The 18,098-nt window shown below is 39.4% G+C and overlaps 1 protein-coding gene across 5 annotated transcripts in view; it reads right to left on the bottom strand.

The window, feature by feature from the left end:
• Positions 1-18,098, bottom strand: part of KCNH1 (potassium voltage-gated channel subfamily H member 1) — a 177,623-nt gene that overhangs the window by 35,723 nt on the left and 123,802 nt on the right. Inside the window, exon 11 of one of the 5 annotated variants that reach the window (XM_069009619.1) lies at positions 9,357-9,428. The exons of the other annotated variants lie outside the window; for them this stretch is intronic. Within the exon in view, the coding sequence (XP_068865720.1) occupies positions 9,423-9,428 (6 nt within the window). The 3' untranslated portion in view covers positions 9,357-9,422. Of the gene's footprint in view, positions 1-9,356; positions 9,429-18,098 lie in introns of those variants that run through there. 5 annotated transcript variants of the gene reach the window in all.

The following is an 18,098-nucleotide window of genomic DNA, read 5'->3' as shown; positions in this document are numbered from 1 at the left end:
CTCCACAGCTCTCCTCGCTCCTTCCCACCCCCTCTGCCCTGCACCACCCGCCTCTCCTGTGAGCCACTGCTGTCAGACATGGGCCCTCATTCTTGATTTCTCCTTCCAGTCCTGCAGCAGCTTTCTTGGAGCAGAGTCTACTTCTCTGCTGGAAGGTGTACTGCTCTTCTGAATTAAGAACGTCCATCTCCCACACGGTTGTTACACAAAACCTGAAATATTCCAGGTACTCTTCTCAGTAAGAAAACACTGAGCAGTTGGCTATCACTGCTACAAGAGAAATTGCTACTGGACTGGGGAACCATTTGGGGAAATCGCAAAGGATCAGCAGAATAAGGGCAAGCAGAAAAGAGAAACTCAGCTCAATCTCATTTGTAAAGCCCTGGGCTGACTATCGCTGTACTTGCTGTGTTCTTTGGGGACCTGTGTGTGTGAAAGGGTAAGTCTGTAACGTATATGTACTTTCTCCAGAAGGCACCTTTTCAGGGAAAATGCTCACTGAGCTCCAAGTTAAGGAAGTGTGACTTCAGATGCCATCACTGTCTCAAACAACATTCATTAAAATGTTTGTGCGGCTCATCATGTCAGCCAGCGGCTGAACACCCCCTCCCACCTCTTCAGAAAGCAGGAAAGGCTCATTCTGTTTCCGAGGAAAGCAGCATCAGTGTTTGAATTCAACAACAGCAAACAGTACTCATTCCTGTAGAGAAACACAGGCAAATCTCTCATGCCACATGTAAGCACGCAGCATCTATCTGACCATGAGGCAACACACTTCCTTCAGGGTGTCCCCTCAAAAAACCTGAGACATATCCCTGCTTTCCAGCAAACTCTGGTGAGATGCTTCCCAGCCTTCCCACAGAACATGCAAGTTTTTTTTCAGCTCAGTGGTAGGGTTTTAGAGCATGAAAAGCCTTTTGGCACTGCTTTTGTACAACAGGATGGACCATTAGTGTCCTTCTCCACATGCTGGCTACTCAAATAGGTGCTATGGAGATGTTCTCAACAACTAAGGACTGAAGTATTTTGCTTAAAAAAAGGACTGAAAAATTCTGATTAAAATTTGTTTCTGGTTCTCACAGGAGGCATTTTCAGAACCCTGGCACTAATATGGCAAAGCTGCCCACAGTGAACTTGCAACAGAAGAGCAAAACAACAGGAAAGAGGATGTTAGTGGAAAAAACCCACAGTAGATAACCTTCCACGATAGGCAGTATCCATTTGTATGAGAAATTGTAGCTATTCCTTTAGTGCAGACCTCAAGGAACAAAAGACCTAGCCTGCCTGGGGAAAATGGAGTACTTCTATCTGAAAGCTCAAGAGGAACAATCCACTGACACATACCTTAGCACAGAGTCAGTACCTGCCGCTGAGATTTCATTCAAATAATTTAATAAATAACTGTATGTACGTCACTTCTGTTGCATTAGTCAAGCTGACAGCTTTTGCTTATAAAATATAAATAGGATAACAATAGGATTAGTTCAGTTTCATCTAACTCAGCAGTTAATCAGTTAATATCTTTTCCTAAAAATGCACTCAAGAGTCTGCCTTGCAATCATCCAGGCATAACTTTGTTATCATGAACTAATTATTATAGACAGTTTGCACTGGCTACACATTTCTGTCTCTAGTAAACAGATTAAATCACTGAAAGATGTCTACAGCAATAATCATGCAAGGCTGTTATGGTGAAAACTCCATTTGCTGATCTTCTTCCTTAATGCTCTGGATATCACAAGCAACTGATTCACTGGTGAGGCTGCCTATAGGACTACCAGTGAACATTCCAAGGACAGTACATTAGGGGAAAATGCTGACACCTTTCATGGAAGAATGGGAAAAATACAGCCTCAGTTTTGCAATTTTTACCACACCAAGATAAAACAGTAGCTCAGTGCTACAAGACACACCAAGGTAAAGAATTTCCTTTTTAGTGCCACACACATGATCAAAACCAACAAATATGAGCTGACATACAGGACAAAAGAGAGTGGACAGCCCACAGTAATGCAGCAACAGCATTGCCAGTGACCTATCTACCAATGTACCATGACATAAATGAAAAACCCCATCTCACTGATGGTTAATTTTCTACCTGGGCCTCACTGCTCTCCTATAAATTCTTCCCTGGAATTTACTGGAGTTGATAAGCGCCAAAGAGGCAGAAAGCAGGCGCACCACCCATACAAACCTTTTCCAAAGCAATTCTTTGCTTCTGGTGTTTTGGCAGCTCCAACTGAGTGACAATAAATCACAGCTGTTGGCTGAGTCAAGTGTTGCTTTAAATGCCATTGTCTGCAAAAACTCATACCAATTTACTGGTGCTATGCTCTGATGGATGGAAGACAGCAGTGTTGAAATCCATTTTAGAGTGACACCTTTACTGTCAGTATTTTGTAAACAATGTAGAGGCTGATCTGGATATCAAAGAGGAGCATGTAAACACTTTGTTACAGCATTTGTTGAAAGCATTTTAGATAAATAAGTTAATTATATGAATGTATATACATAGAAATTGCAGTTAAAGGTCTTGGTTGATTTTTTTCAATCCCTCTGTTCTTTGAAGTAAAATTCAGTCTTGTAGAAACCTCACAGTATTGCGAGCATTTAACTGGAAATGGTTATTTTCCACTATTTGCTTTGATTATCTCCCACAGAAGCTTTGTTTTTCTCGTGGTGACAAAATAAGCTTGGTGCAAAGTTCCAGAAATTAGTGATACATATCTGCAGAGCCTGAATTATAAATTCTTCCAATATTCAAAAAGAAAAAAGCAGAAGTGGATTATGTACACAATGAACAGCTTTTTACCTTGATATTAACCTGAGGTTTGAAACCAGACTGGCTCAATAATCCAAGACACACAAGAGTTTCCTAGAGCCACTTTTATGAAGAGGGCAAAAAAATGAATGCAGCCGAGTAGAATGGAAGTTGGTTTTATCACTCAGCTGTCTAGAAATTACCAGGTACATTCACATTACTGTTGGAAAACCATTATCATTAACAACCATATTGATTCCCACTTACAAAGAAGTCTTTGAAAAAGATAATTGCCCAGTCTGACTAGACAATTCCTGTTTAACCACACACAGAAGTATGTGGCATTGCAACCCCCTACACAACAGCATGTTCTCTACCTCTGCTGTGAGTGAAGATGCAGTAGAGAAGCACTGTGTCCTTTTGTGATCTGTGGTATAATCCTTGTGATGGCACTGCTTTCTCCTTTAGTGCCCTCCCAGTGGGACTTAACACAGAAGGGTAGGTGGTATTTCTGTCTGCTCAAGCTTTGTGTCAACAAACTACATCCATCAAGAGCCTCTATCTTAAGCTGACAACCAAACAATGGCTCTTGTTCTAAGATATACACTTCCCCTAAAAAGGGGGCTGTTGGTATTGTTCTGCTGATCCTTTAAAAGAGGAGACTGTGATTGCTGAGGCACTTTGCTGAAGGGAAAACTTTGCGTCACTTAGGAGTCCCACTCAGATTTCATCAAAAGCTTGGAACAAATGCCATGGTTGTGCCAAGAGTCTGGTTACATGGTGGAGCATACATCCAGAGAGGAGTGTAGCTGGTCAGGAGTGCTGAGCACACACACAAAAAGGCAGAAGCTGTTGCTAATTTTATTGATCTTGTTGCTGGTCTTGTGCCTACTGCCTAGTCCTGAAATCAGTCTGTTCTGAACCACTCGAGGGAGGAAGAACAGCTATCAGGCCAACACTTGACCCCACCTACACTAAATCAGCAGACAGTATATGTTCTTCCAAAAGCAAGTTTTGAAGAAGTTACAGCTCTCCCTGTGACTATCTCTTTTCTAGAAATAAAACTTCTGAGATATAAATGTGAAAGCACAAACCAGTAACAGTGTCACCATCTTCAACAAGGATAATTTGCCAGCAACTCCTAGACTCTAATTTGAGAAGGAAATAACTATTTAAATTACACTGCAGGTTCAACAGTTCAGAACAGATTTCTCTCAATTGCTATGAGAAAAAGCTTTTCTCTTAGTTCTTTTATAATGCTTATTTGCCTTTTAACTAGTTTTCCTGCAGGCATATACTATAAAGCCATAAAAGTGGATTTTTATACTGCCATATCTTAAAAGCTGTGTGTCTGCAGCTACCTTAATGTTATTCTTCATTGAAGTCAGCACCATCAAATTTATCCTTTCATCATTTGTAACCCTCATGTAGCTGATACAACTGCATGAAGATCCAAACACATTTATTTCCAATGCATCTACATTTGAGCCATTTATTTTGCTTGACTGTTGACAGTCCTACACAGTAAGAGAAAACATTTTTGATTAGCTGAAATAAAGCACCCTTCTAGCAAATGAAGTCTTGATGAGGGTGTCATTTTCTATCATTGACTGAATTTGTTGAAGTTCTCAATATTTAAAGTTGTTTAGACTGATTGTTCATCTGGGCTGAAATTTTATTCTTTTTACCTATTTGTAGTGCAGTTTATAAATTACTTGGATCCTGAATGGAACATCTAGAATGAGGTAACAGAAATATTTCAGTTATTGTAGACTCAAGGGTTTACATTGTCTGCTTCTCTGTACAGTATGAAGCCAGAAAGATCTTACTCTTTAGAGTTTCTGGGATTACATTTTTTTTTCTACTTTAAACCAAGATCTTGACTTCTGCTCTTCCTCTGTGTAACATTTTCTACTCATTAAAGCCATTCAAAACTTACAGTTACTGCCCACACCATCCACCACCTGTGTTTATCCTCTCTGGTGATGTGACACAAACCAAACATTCTTCCTTTCTTCTTTTCTCCAGGCTAAACATCCCCAGCTCCCTCAGATGCTCCTCATAGGACTTACTCTCCAGAACCTTCACCAGCTAAACCCTATACAGAGAATCAACAAAAAGCTAAAAAGTGAATTTCCCAAATAATTCTACAAAGGTTTCTTTTCTGTTCAAAAATGCAATTTTAGCTAAATACATCCTACATATGTTGGGCCTCACCCTCTTACAACAACTCAGCACTGAGATCTGCATTGTCATCAGCCTGTGCTGCACCCTTTACACCACTTCCTCCCTGTGCACTGGAACAGACAGTCCAGAGAGGTTGTGGAGTCTCCCTCACTGGAGATATTCAAGAACGTTCTGGATGCATTTGCATGTAATGTGCTCTAGGATGACCTTGCTTGCGACCCTCCAGGTCAATTGGAACAGGAATGCACTTTTCCCCTTCCCTCAGAGGAAAAGGAACATTTCAAACACAAAGCAGCAGAGAACTTCCAAAATCCCCCTGAAAAACTCATGGCCTCTCCCTAGTTCTGTTCCTCTTTTATGCTCTCCCTGGCAAATACCATCAGTGAGTCCAAAGAAGAGGGATCACAGGCTTGGGGACTGCTGGTGCATGGTCCTCAACTGAGGTTCCTTGACAGTGGCCCACCTTAGGGAACAATGGAAGGAGAGATGACATTTATGATTAAGGAGTATTTCAGTTTCCTTTGACGTTTAATTACCCACAGACATCTTTTCTCGATCCTGAATGCTATTCTAAACATCAGCTCCTTGTTGCATTAAATGCCTCTGCATTCCCAGCACCAGCAAGCTCCTGCAACATTCAGCTTCCAAGGCACTGAGAGCACAGGTTCTGCAAACTGAGTGGAAACAAAAAGCAGATTTGGTGTGCAGGGATGGAGGAGCGAATAGGGAGAGGTGTTCCCTAGCAAACAGTTCTGTGCTTTATCTATAACACGACAGCCATGCTTTGGGGAGCACTAACAAGATCACTGCTAAAAATGGATTAGGAACAACATTGCTCTTCTTTGCTGGGTCATGCTTTAAATACGCTAAATAAAAGTCAATTCATTTTGCAATCAATGGAGAGTTAAATCACAAAACATCTTTCTTATCATCTCTTTATTGGAAATACTTCTGCATCGACAAAACCTTAAAGCATACACTCAAAGTTAGCAAAAAAACTCTGTCACTTTTAATGAATGTTGTGCTAAGATTGATTTTTAGCAGAGCATAATCACCAAGATAAAGACACTGTTACTGGAAGCCACAGTATAAAGCTGAAATTCCTTTAACATTGACTTTTCCAGTCATGGGTAAGTGACAAAGAATCATTTAAACTTTTAAATGTTGGCCTTCTTAAAAGGTGAACTGCAGTAGTTTTGTTCTCGGGGACATATTTGAATCCCACTGCAATAAAGCCACATTTAAAATTAGCTAGCAGCACAACTCTTCCAGAGAATCATAAAATCATGGAATGGTTTGGGTTGGAAGGGACCTTTAAGATCATCTGGTTGTGACCCCCCTGCCATGGACAGGGACACCTCCCAATAGACCAGGTTGCTCAGAGCCCCATCCCCATCCAACCTGGCCTTGAAAACTTCCAGGGATGAGACATCCACAGCTTTTCTGGGCAACCTGTTCCAGTGCCTCACCACCCTCACAGCAAAGATTTTTTTCCTAATGTCTACTCCAAACCTACTCACTCTTCTTTCTCAAAAGGAGATAAAAAAATTCCTGCTTTGCAATACTACAGCCTTAGCAACAAAGCTAATTTTTATGAAGCTGTTATTTTTACTGTTTGAAATCCATTAATACCACCATTTTAAAACAAGATACCCTATTTTTGCATTTTAATATGCTGCTTTAAAGAATTTATTAGGTTATTATCAAATAAGAATCTGGCCCAGGCTACAGAATAAGCTTGAAAAGCAAAATGGCACAGACTCAAAACATAGTAATTTACCTTTTTATTCTGTAAGAGAAAGATTTCACTTATTTAATTGTCTGAAATGAAAAGAAAACAAACAAAAAATCCCTTAACTTATTCTTCTTGTGGTAAGGAATGACATTAGAGGTAGATACAAATCAGTGTTCCCCTCTCATTCTCTTTTGAATGTTCAGGCCAGACAGTCCATTGGCAAGAGGCAGGTTTAGCACAACGGGGTGATTCCAGTGACTCATGGACACCTCACTATTGTATAATCATGCAGAAGAGGATGCAGAGGCTTCAGCACAAATTGCTCATTTGTGGAAGCAATTTTAACTAAGAGCAGCATAAGAAAGTTGGTAGATACACTTAAGTAATAATTTAGGGGTGATGGATGCAGAAACACAGGCAGGACATTTGCTGCATAAGTCACTTGACTTGGGGTTTTGAGACTGACAAAAACAAGGAATGAGACATAAACAGAAGAAAGCAATTCTGGAATAAACACTAAAAGTGGAGGGGCCATAGACATCCCAAGCCAAAGACTGTTGCACAAGTGTGTAAACATTTGTACACTCAGATCTGTGTAATAACAGAAAGATTTGAGAGGGCAAAGGAAGGGGGGTGAAGAAGGGAAATGCCAGACATAGTTTTTTGGTCCCTTCTGACTCTGCCAGTGCCTCTGGCTGGGAAATACCGTGAAACACAGAACTGACTCAGCAGGTTGCAGACTTTGCACCTCAAGCATAAATACCCTCATGCAGGCACAATCCTAAGCACACATGGAATAAACAGAGCAATAAAACAATTCCTGCCAGCAGGACAGGGAAACATAGGCTTAGAAGACAATGACACCTCCAAATCCAATCCTGTGCTGTTACAGACAACTGCAACCTCTTCATTGGCTTAACAAGTTCTGTGTTTGACCTAATCTGACTTTTACTCATATTTAAAAGCCAGTTTCAACATCTCATTTTTTCCATAATAAGAAACCTGATTTTGAATTCCATCTAAATTTATCCATGATCAATGTAGATCTATTTGGCATAAGCCTCACTCTTTTTTTAGTAAGTAGTGGTCATTAAGTCCCATTTTATTTCCTCTTGTAATTCACCACTATAATATATCTAAAGTAAGACAATGCCATTCTCTGCTTCTAAATTAAAGAAAACATATTGTCAGAAAACTATTTGACCACCAACTCTAAAAGAGTTGGAAGAACAGCATGTCTTAAAAGCCCAGCACATGAAAAACAATGATTAATGATGGATGCCACATTGACCTTGTTGCAGCCCATGGAGCATTCATTGTGGCCAGGAAAATGTTTTCAAAAAAGCCAAAATTGGCAGCAAAGGCAGGCTTCCAGCTGGCTGGGAGGTTGCTCTGTACCTGTTAAGAAACAGTACCCTGTTTTCTATTAATTGGAAATTGTTGGGAATTCTCCACAATTTCTCCAAGTAGCTTTCAGGAATTTTTTGTTTGTTTGTTTTTGCACCATTCTTACTCATTAGTTATAAAGAAGGATCATATTAAACCAGCTTGTCACAATATGTTTGTTTGTTATTTAGGTAAATACAGTAGGTGGAATTAAAAAAAAAGATTTAGGACCTTTTACTGAATATTAATATCTCCATAAGTGGAATTTCTACTTAGTGCTGTAATCAGATGCCTACAAAAGTTAACTGCACATGCATAAATATATATATATTTACATACATAAAATATATAAAACATACTTCTATATGAGTGTATGCCTACATCTTTAGAACAGAGCAACAAAATAAATTTCTGTGAAAACCTTCTCATATCCAAAATCTTTAATGAAAGTCCTATGTCTTGTGATCACATTCTTTTTCCTGTCCTTTATTTTATAAAGAAGTAGCTATGTTATAAATGTTATAGCGAACAAATATAATGTTTTTACTATTATTTTTGTGCTTTTAAAATTACAACATAATTTAAATAAAAATAAAATTGATTATTTAAAGTACATTGGTTATATACAAAACAGAATATCAATATAAAACCTTGAGAAGTAATGCTAAGATGGGTATAAAATAACCTTGCTGCCTTTTTCCTCTTTTGTTCAAATCAGGGAGGAGACCATGTTATCAACACTAGTATTGCTTATCATGCAAATGGATTTGGAATTCACAAGATTAAGAACCAAAAATACCCTGCTTTTTAGGTTTTGTATTACACATTTCCAAGTATTTATAACTGTGGGATTCCTAAATGTATGAGTTAGTTCCTCGCATAGATGCTTGTATCCAGGAATTGTGCCATCAGGGGAAAAACACCAAATGGAGCCTTTTCATGAAATTACAGGAGCTGCCAAGCGCTGTGACTCTTGCTATTTTATTGTGAATCTTAAAATATAAAGTGGGGGTTTTTGTAATAGCCTAGTTCTCAGAACCAAATGGTGTCTGCAAATGAAAATACTTTCAATAAGCAGAAAGATTGAACTTGCTGTTGGTCTGTAACACTAGCCTGGCTGGCACTCAGAAGTGTTAGTTTAAATACATGGTTAAAAAATTCTTCACCGTTGTGTGAAATGAGATTGCTGGAACATCCTGACCCCTTCATCTTATACCATCTGCTCTACCTCTCCTCTCTTCTGAAGGCAGCTCTATCCCCACCTTCAACCTCAAAGAGGTTTGTGCTGCTGAACATTGGGCCAGTGCAGTTTTTTATTCTCCAGCTCTTCCATCATCAATATGTCTCGTTTTCCTAACACTGTAGTAAAGGAAGCAAACCAGTCAAATACAAGCCATTCATCATCTGGACAGAAAGAGTGCTGGAAAATTCAGGGGAAAAAAAATGAATACCTGCCTTTTTTAACAGAGGCAAAAAAAAAAAAAAAAAGTCCATCATAAAACGGGAAAACCATTGAGAATTTTCACAGCTTCAGAATCTGAAAAATTCAAAGCAACCAAAGGGCAAAAAGGAAATAGTTTGGGGAGTATGTCTGCAGGTTCATTACACCTCATTCAAGCTACTAATGCAGCCTCAAGTGGGTTTAGAAAAGGGAGGTGCACCTTGGAGTTAAAGGCTGTTCAGAGCAAAATGCAGTTCTGCATGAGGATTAGATTCCACGCAGCATTCCCATCTCAGCAGAACCCGGAGGCAAAACGGTGGCAGGGAACAGAAGTAAAGGGAGAAGGAAGAGCAATAAATGAGGAAGAGCTTTTGCCATGTTGCTGGAGTGCTGCTGTCAGTCCCTAGCTGCCTCACTATTTATCTGGCAGATCTCAGCTAAGAACAGACTTTTCTAGAAATCAAAGTATGCATTACCTTTCCTTCAAATTAAAATTTTAAAGCCCATGCCAAAAAGCGAACCATTTATACTGCAATATTTTCATTTTATTCTCTCTACTTTGGGAGGTTCTCAGTAACTGAGGCTTTTAAACCAATATCAGAGACAATTACAGTGATATAAGGAAAATCATGGGCTTTACTGTAGAAAAATGAAGTCAATTAAGCACCTGAAAAATGACCTGCATGCTGAGATACTGAACTGCACAAAGAATGGAACAGAGTAAAAGCATGTTGCTTTTGAATACCATAATGAGGTACATTTGGAAAATAAACAAATTAAAGCAATTTCTATTAACATCAATGACTTACTTTCACAGGAATTACTCCGACCAGTTGCTTATCCCCACTCCCCAAGACTAATCAGTATCTAACTTACATGGAGGGCACCATGGAGAATCTTATTTAGAAGACAGACATGCATGGAGGGAAGAGGGGCTGGGAATGGAGGAGCCAGTACTGAAATTGCTGTCACTGTGAGAGAAGGAGGCAGAGCAGGGTCAGGCCACAGTGAGCAATGAAGGGTCAGTGGCCCTGTATCTGAAACCTGCAGCATCTGAATAAAGAGTGTATTCCAGTGATGCTGTGGGGGAAACAGTAAAGCACTTCTCAGCCAGAATCTCACAACCAGCTCCCCTGTCACTTCTGGTTGTACAGCAAAGCATTAACAAGCCTGTACTCCACCCAGCTCTGGGTGGCCCCAGACCTGACCATTTTCCATCACAAAAACTCATTTACTCAGGCTATTCTCCGAAAAGGCTTGAAGCAGCTTGTTCACTTCATCTCTTCCCCTTCCCTGGGTTCAGCAGCTCCCTAAAGCTCCTGGTTTAACAACAGCAAGAGACACTCCAGGTCACTGCTCATTTTGTCCCATTTCTTTCAGTATTGTTGGCAAAATAATGCTGATGATAATATTACTGATTGCAACCAAACGCAATGAATTCATTACAGATTTCATTTCATAAATAATTATTTTGCTCTTGCATTTTTAGATGCTTTCAGAAGTAATAAATCAATTAATAAACACAGCGAGTGTCTTCTTTTTCAGTGCTGACAAGGTACAAATTTTGTTAATTGCAGATGTCAAAGTCTGTCATTAAACTAGTAGGCATACTCTGCATAATAAATACCAAACAATCACCCTTAATTCTAATTTAATTTCTGCACTACAATACTGCATTTACATTTGGGGGGGGAGGGGGGGAGAAGTTGAAAATTACGCCTGCTGAAAGAAATGAGAGGGAAAACCCCCAACTTTTTATTAGATTCTTTAAATTTCATTATCTATGTTTTAATAATCCTACTTTTTCTGAACAAAACTTTGTTTCTTTCTGGAATGTTCTGATTGGAAATCATAGAACATATAAATTGGTCACAAAATTGTAAGCAAATCAGAAAAAAAATGGTAAGAACAGCAACAAATGGGCAATTTAATTAAAATGCATGCATAACTATGAAACAACTATGTGCTTTACTCTGTCTGGAAATGTTGATTTGGAAACATGGTTGTTGATTTAGAAATATGGTTCTAGAAGAACATTTGTGTCTCAAAACAAAAGGGATATTCCCATTGTAGCAATATAAAATACCTTTTCTTTGCTATCAGAGGTAGAAAAATTGTAACCTAAGCACTAAAAACTGGAGGGAAAAAAAGCAGCATTTGCCTTTTTATAGGTAAGCCCAGAAGACTTGAAACAACCCATGCTGGGAGGAAAGTGCAAAATGACACCATCAGGTTATACTGAAATACTCACATTTGAGCCCCTTGTTCTCCGCATCAGTTTCCAGATATGTTTCAGAAAATATTTTCATATTCTCAAAGAGCTGAGGTTGAACTTGGCTTTTAAACTTATTCCTCTATACTGAAGAAAATGTTTCTCTATTGAAGACCTCTAAAAATCACCTCAGAAAGTTTGACACTCAGCTGAAGCACGTTTAGCTTCCCAGCACAAAGTAATATAGGCAGAAATCTGATCTGATGCATTTGTTTCTGAAACAGTCAATGGCATAACTCGGTTGCAACCAAGAGAAACGTGGGAAATAAATTTGTCCATCATGAATATTTTATGATCATCTGAATTTTTTGTCACTTTACGGGCCACATACCTTTCAGAACTGAGCAAATTAAATATGTCAGATATGTTCAAAAACATTGTCAAAAATTTAATTAGCCCAGAATTAGTTTAGGGAAGCAGGGAAATATTTTTTTTTCATTTAGAAGTCATAATAATGAGACTATTTGGGAAAAAAAATCCTATAACTTCAGAGGTTTTTGTAGTTTTGGAAGTTGTTCCCTGTCAGTAACTTCCTTTACAATTTCTGCCATGCTTCTTGTAAGATTTATAAAAGGAATCTGGATTGGTGGGGTTTTAGGACAAAAGGAACATTAATGTACACAGCACTGTCTTGCACTTCTAAACACTAACTTTAGTAGTAAGATTTCTTTTTAGCTTGCTTTTCCCAGCTGGCTAGTTTCCTAATTTTACTGAATGAAAAGCTATGGAAAGAGGGCAAAGGACACTTCTTTTTCATCCTTCTAAATTATTTTTCTTTCAGTGTTTCTTTTGTTTGTTTTCTATAACAAGATAATTCTCCAAAGGAAACTTCTAAGGAGATAGCAACCTTTTTGGTCATTTGGAATACTGAATCTCTGAAGGAAATGCTAGCTTACAGCTACAGCTCCTCTCGCAGCTCAGACCAAATCTGATTTCCCGTATCTGCTGATAAAGCACTGACTTCCCAGAAGAGACCACTGCTTACCATTACACTGTTGGTCATCTCACAGACTCTCAAAGTGCTGATTGAGCTTTCAATTTAATGCATGGTTATGTTAAAGTAATAAATGAATGGAGGCAGGGCATCTACACACATAACATCTTCGGTGTATGCTCTTCAACACAAGTTGTTCAAAAAGCTGCCTAAAGCAAAATGATGTGGAATCACAAATCACTGCAAGGGGGCTGAGCCCCCTTGTCTCTCCATCTGGGAGCAGTGCAGATCCACTGCAAGGAGGAGAGGTGGTTGACTCAGGTTCTGCCAGCAGGGAGCACACAGCATGATCTGGGGGAAGTGTTTTCCATTGCTACCACCACGGACAAGCTGTCTCAAGGACACACAGCTCATATGCATGCAGTAAGCAGAGTCAAACAGCTGCTAAACATGACCACTATCAGCCATATATTTGTGTCAAAAGCACATCAGAGTGCCAAACTTTAACTACAGGTAACTGGATTCACCAAGAATAAACTTAACAGCAGCAAGGAAACAAATATTTTATGTACCTTGACCATCTCACATGTTTCATCACCATGCTAGGGAAACTGAGGTTCACATCTTCAGTGTAATTTCAATTCTCTGCAAATACAACTCTGGTATAGAGCTGTGATACTCCCACTTCAGCCTTCATATATACAAAATGAGTTACATTGGCTGCCATCATGATGGGAGAGAACTGCCCAACCACCTATTCCACTTCTGAGCCAAGGAAACACTTTTGTTTGCTTAGTTTGGGGTTGGGTTTTTTTTTACAGTATATACTTCAATGATCTGCCAAGAATACATGGGCAATGTGATTTACACTTCTTTTGTCATACTTTTTAATGAACTAATTAATTCTAGCAGTAATGACCTAGATAGTGCTTGAAATTCTTCTTGCTACAGGAAATAATTTGCATAAAATAATAAAACAAGAGAATTTTTTTCTTGTTGGACATGCACTGAAATATGGCCCACAGAAAATCTTATCATCTAGCATCTATTCATCTAGGAAATAATTCAGACCCCACAAAGTAACAAGCAAAAGTGCTTTTCCCTTGCCACTATTGCTATTTGAGAAAAAGCAAACTGGGAGAGACCCAATAGTTGCAATCTGCTGGCTTTGAACTACCCACTCATTGCTATTCACACAATTACCAGCCAATATGTGCATTTCTATTTCTCATTTCTTCTTGGAACTAATCTCTGGGCTGAATCATAACCACATGAAAGATGACTTTTCCAAGACAGCAGCATTTCAAAATTTAGTGTGTGCATCAAATGTGGCTTGCTTATTTTGATCACATTGCTTTTACTGAACACTCTCTCCGAATTACTGTGAAAAACACCCCACCCTCTCTGCTGTTCCTGTAGTCAGTGGACTCTCTGCAAACCACCTCATAATGAAAAAAAGTAGAAAGGCTTTGGTTAAAAGGTACTTTTCAGGAAGTCTGTCAGCCTTCCTCAGCTATAGCAAAACAGATCTGATTCCCTACATTCACTTCACAGGCAAAATGAGCCACTTAGTCTCAACCATGTGATGAAGAAGATACTGGTTATGAAGGTTTCAGGCAATAGTGAAAACGCTTTTTAACTGAAAAATCAATCCCAGTATTTTAAAAGAAATGAAGTCCAAATGCTCCAGAAAGATACAAGAACTGTAAGAAGTTCTTGTGAAATAGAAAGCAAGGTCTCCTCTTTGACATACCTACACACACATCTCACCCAGACACTTTAATCTCCTATTGAGAGACAGGAAACCAGTGACTGGAGGTCAGTCAGGCATAATCCCAAAGGAGATTACAATATCCCTCTGTGTTCCCACCCTTTTAAAGATGCCAGGCACTACTCTAGAGTATTACTAGGCCTGTAGTTGTACTACCCATGTTTTGGGTTTAGAAACAAGAAGTAAATTAATAAAAACATAAATCTGAAAACAACAGTGGGTTCCAAAATTATTCACTGTTATCCTGCTGGCACACAGATTATTTGTTTTTAATTTCCACCCAGTGAGCTGAAAGCACTACGCTCTTCCAGAATTTCTTACATGCACATCCAGCATTCAGCAGCTCACTCCTCTGAGTGACTTTGCATTGCCATCTCTTGTTTTTCAAAATGCCTCTGCTGTGTGAAAAATAAATAGCTTCCCTCCTTCACAGCACTACTCACTTAACATTGTGGTGTTAAATAAATATTAATATAAGACCAGACTCACACTGTTTTATTATGAGTAAGTGGTACCTTACTCTGCAAATATTTCCATTCTCTTTAACAGAGCAAGGTATTCCTCTGCAGAAGTAAAGGAGGCAGAGCCTGGCTCAGCCCAGCAGCAACATTTACTCCTCTTCCCCCCAGTTCAGCTTGGCCCACTGGTGCAAACACAGAAACCTGCTGCCTGTGGGGAAGGCAGCAGGGAAAGACAGCCCAGCAGGACACCACACTGGGCTCGGAGCACAATGACACCCAAGCACATCAACCCCTTTCACCACACCACAACACCATGTAGAACCCTTCTGTGCCTTCCTCTCAGAGAAGTGCATGTGAGCAAGGCCGGGGGGCAGCAGGCTGGGCCAGAGACTCCCAACTTCAGCTGGCATGTAAGATGGACCTACTTACCACTCAGGTACAGAACAGTGTAGCACAAACATGCACATTTGTGCACTCATACCTCTTTTCTCTCTTGGATTATAAGGAAAGAAATCCAACTCTCCTGCTCTTTGAGTAGGGGACAAAATGCAGTGTGGAGTCATCCAGGTTTATAGGCACTTACCCACCTAACCAACTCACCTTGCTGCATATTGTCAGTTTGTAAAATATTCCCCTTGCTTCAAAGACTCATCTACTCTCTCCAGTTTTACTCTGTGGTACATAGAATAAAACATCAAACATCATGCTACTCTGTGACATTTCTCCACAGTAAAAAGACTTCAAAGATGCAGCTTATGTTGCTCTTATTTTCTGCTGCCTGATTTTTGTGTTTTTTCTTATTTCCTTTTTAACTATTTGTATTTTAATGCATACTGTATTGAAAGATCATGGTTTTTAAAAGAAACTGTTTAAAGGTATTTAATCATTTGCCACATTCCATCTATCTAATTCATATACTGAATTTCTATTGAGCTTCCTTCAGTTTGTCTTCCTACATTGTTCTAGTAACAACAACATGCCAGCAACTAGAAGTAATACTTAGGTTCATGCTATACACAAGTTACACGTAAAAAGAAGCACATAACTAAGAGTAAGTTTCAAAAGCCCACAATTTTCATATCTGCATCCCCCATTCAGTGCTACTTTCAGATTTTCTTCCCATTTTTATTACACTAACTTCTCTAGAAGTTGCTAACCATATCTTTTTCTTCTTTTAAACAGAGGTCTCTGACTTGCCACTGTAAGCTCTTTCATATGCCTGTGCTGCTTTGGGCTGGGACAGACTTAATCTTTTTCCCAGTAACGAGTGTGGGGCTGTGTTATGGATTTGTGCTGAACACAGGGTTGATAACACAACATTTCCACAGCGATCTCTCCTTCAACCATTTTAGCCCTCTGACTGGAGACAGGTATAGATATGTTCCAGTTTCTCTGAAAACAAGGTCCAAAATATTCCAATCAGACAATCAAAGATTTGGCCACCCAAAAACCAGAAGTATCAGGCCATCAGTGTCCAAGCAATCTCTAGGAACACCTCAGCCATAGAAGCTAGGAGCCAAATAATGTATTCAACTGCACAGTAGTTCAGATTTCTTGAGAAGAGTCAGCTATCACAGTTAATTAATTCTGCAGAGCAATAGAGAAGGTTTTATGATTCTTCAGGTTAGCTATAAACATAGATTAAAGCTAGGTGAACATACTTGGAGTTTCTAAAGTTGACAGTTTGGATCAAAGAAGACTAAAATTGCCTTGTGTCCATATTTGTCTGGAGTTTTGTAGAATTAACAAAAAAATAAAAACTGAAAAAAAAGAGAAAATATTTAAGCTGAGGGCTCTTTATGCTTTATTTTTAACTTTCTAGCAAGCAGTCAGAATGAAACTTTCAGAATTAAACTGATGATTAGATCACAGTTAGATGTTAAAGCAGTCAGAAGAGGTATGGATACAAACCAGAAATGGCAAACCCAAAAATTCTTGTACCAAGGTGTGCATAAAGGCTGCAGGGAGACCAACTCCTTCATAATGACACCTGGTTTTGCATAGACCCTGTGCATCCTGGATTTTGGCTAGAAGTTGGTGTTCCACAGCTGGGGTGGAGCCAGCCAGTGCTGCCAGTTTGACCTGGTTCCCACTGTGGAACAGGTGGAGGTCTGATAGCTGAAAGGCTGCAACGCAGCACAAGGACTCAGAGACAATTCAGTTCTTCAAAAGAGGAAAGAAAATCCCTGTTATCTGCCATGCACACTCAAAAAATGCTGTTTTATCATGGAAGTAAGCTCCTGAAAACATCCTCAAAAGATGTACTTTGAGTCAAGAAAAATGCTTCATTTTCTTCTCAAGGATTTTTCCCCTAATTATATTGTTTTGTGTTTTAATGTGTTTTGTGGCTTAATTGAACCATTATGAAATGAACACCTGACTTTGAAAATGCGAAAACAATTTTACATCATATTTTTTTCTCATCACTCTTTATTAGTCAAATTCAGCATGAAGCTGTGAATGACAAGCAGTCTCACACCTACCTTGGGGGAGGGGGAGAAGAAGAGAAGAGAGGGAAGAAGAAGAAGGAAAGCGTGAAGGTTTCTACAGAGAGCTATAAAAACATTAGTGTCACATTAGAGGACGGAAATGTTGCTGATCCTCTCTTCTGATGAAGAGTTAAGTGGTATTGAATGTATTAGCAGGTTCAAAACAAGAAAGGCAGCTTTTCTCACACAGCTGACTACTAATCTTTAGACCTCCTTGCCATGGACCTTATGAATTTTTCAGTCTTAGTTTTAAGAGGACTCAAAAGGTACCAGGACAAAGTCACAGAAGAAAAATACACAAAGGATTACTAAATACAAACAGACTGCTGCTGATCCTCTCCCCTAATTGGTTGGGTGCCAGGAGATTATTCCAAACAGCACAGTGGCATTTTCCTCCTGTTCTTGTGCTGTCCCCTAGGCAGTACCACTGGACACTGTCTCACACCAGACACCCAGTTAGATGAATCTCTGAGAGGAGCAATCTCTCTGTGCTTGCACCTGTGCTCCTAAGCAGGTTGAGTAAACATTTGTTGTAAGATACCAACACAGCCTGAGCCCCACAACTGTGTGTCGCTATCCTGGACCATGCTTGTTTTCCCCTTTTTTACATAACTGAGAGAAAAGCAGAAATTCCACTGGCTTTGCAAAACTGCATTCCCCC

Source organism: Aphelocoma coerulescens, chromosome 3 (genome assembly GCF_041296385.1).
Source record: "Aphelocoma coerulescens isolate FSJ_1873_10779 chromosome 3, UR_Acoe_1.0, whole genome shotgun sequence".
Lineage (NCBI taxonomy): Eukaryota > Metazoa > Chordata > Aves > Passeriformes > Corvidae > Aphelocoma > Aphelocoma coerulescens.
Note: the sequence above shows the minus strand (reverse complement) of the source record. Positions and strands in the feature narration are given on the sequence as shown.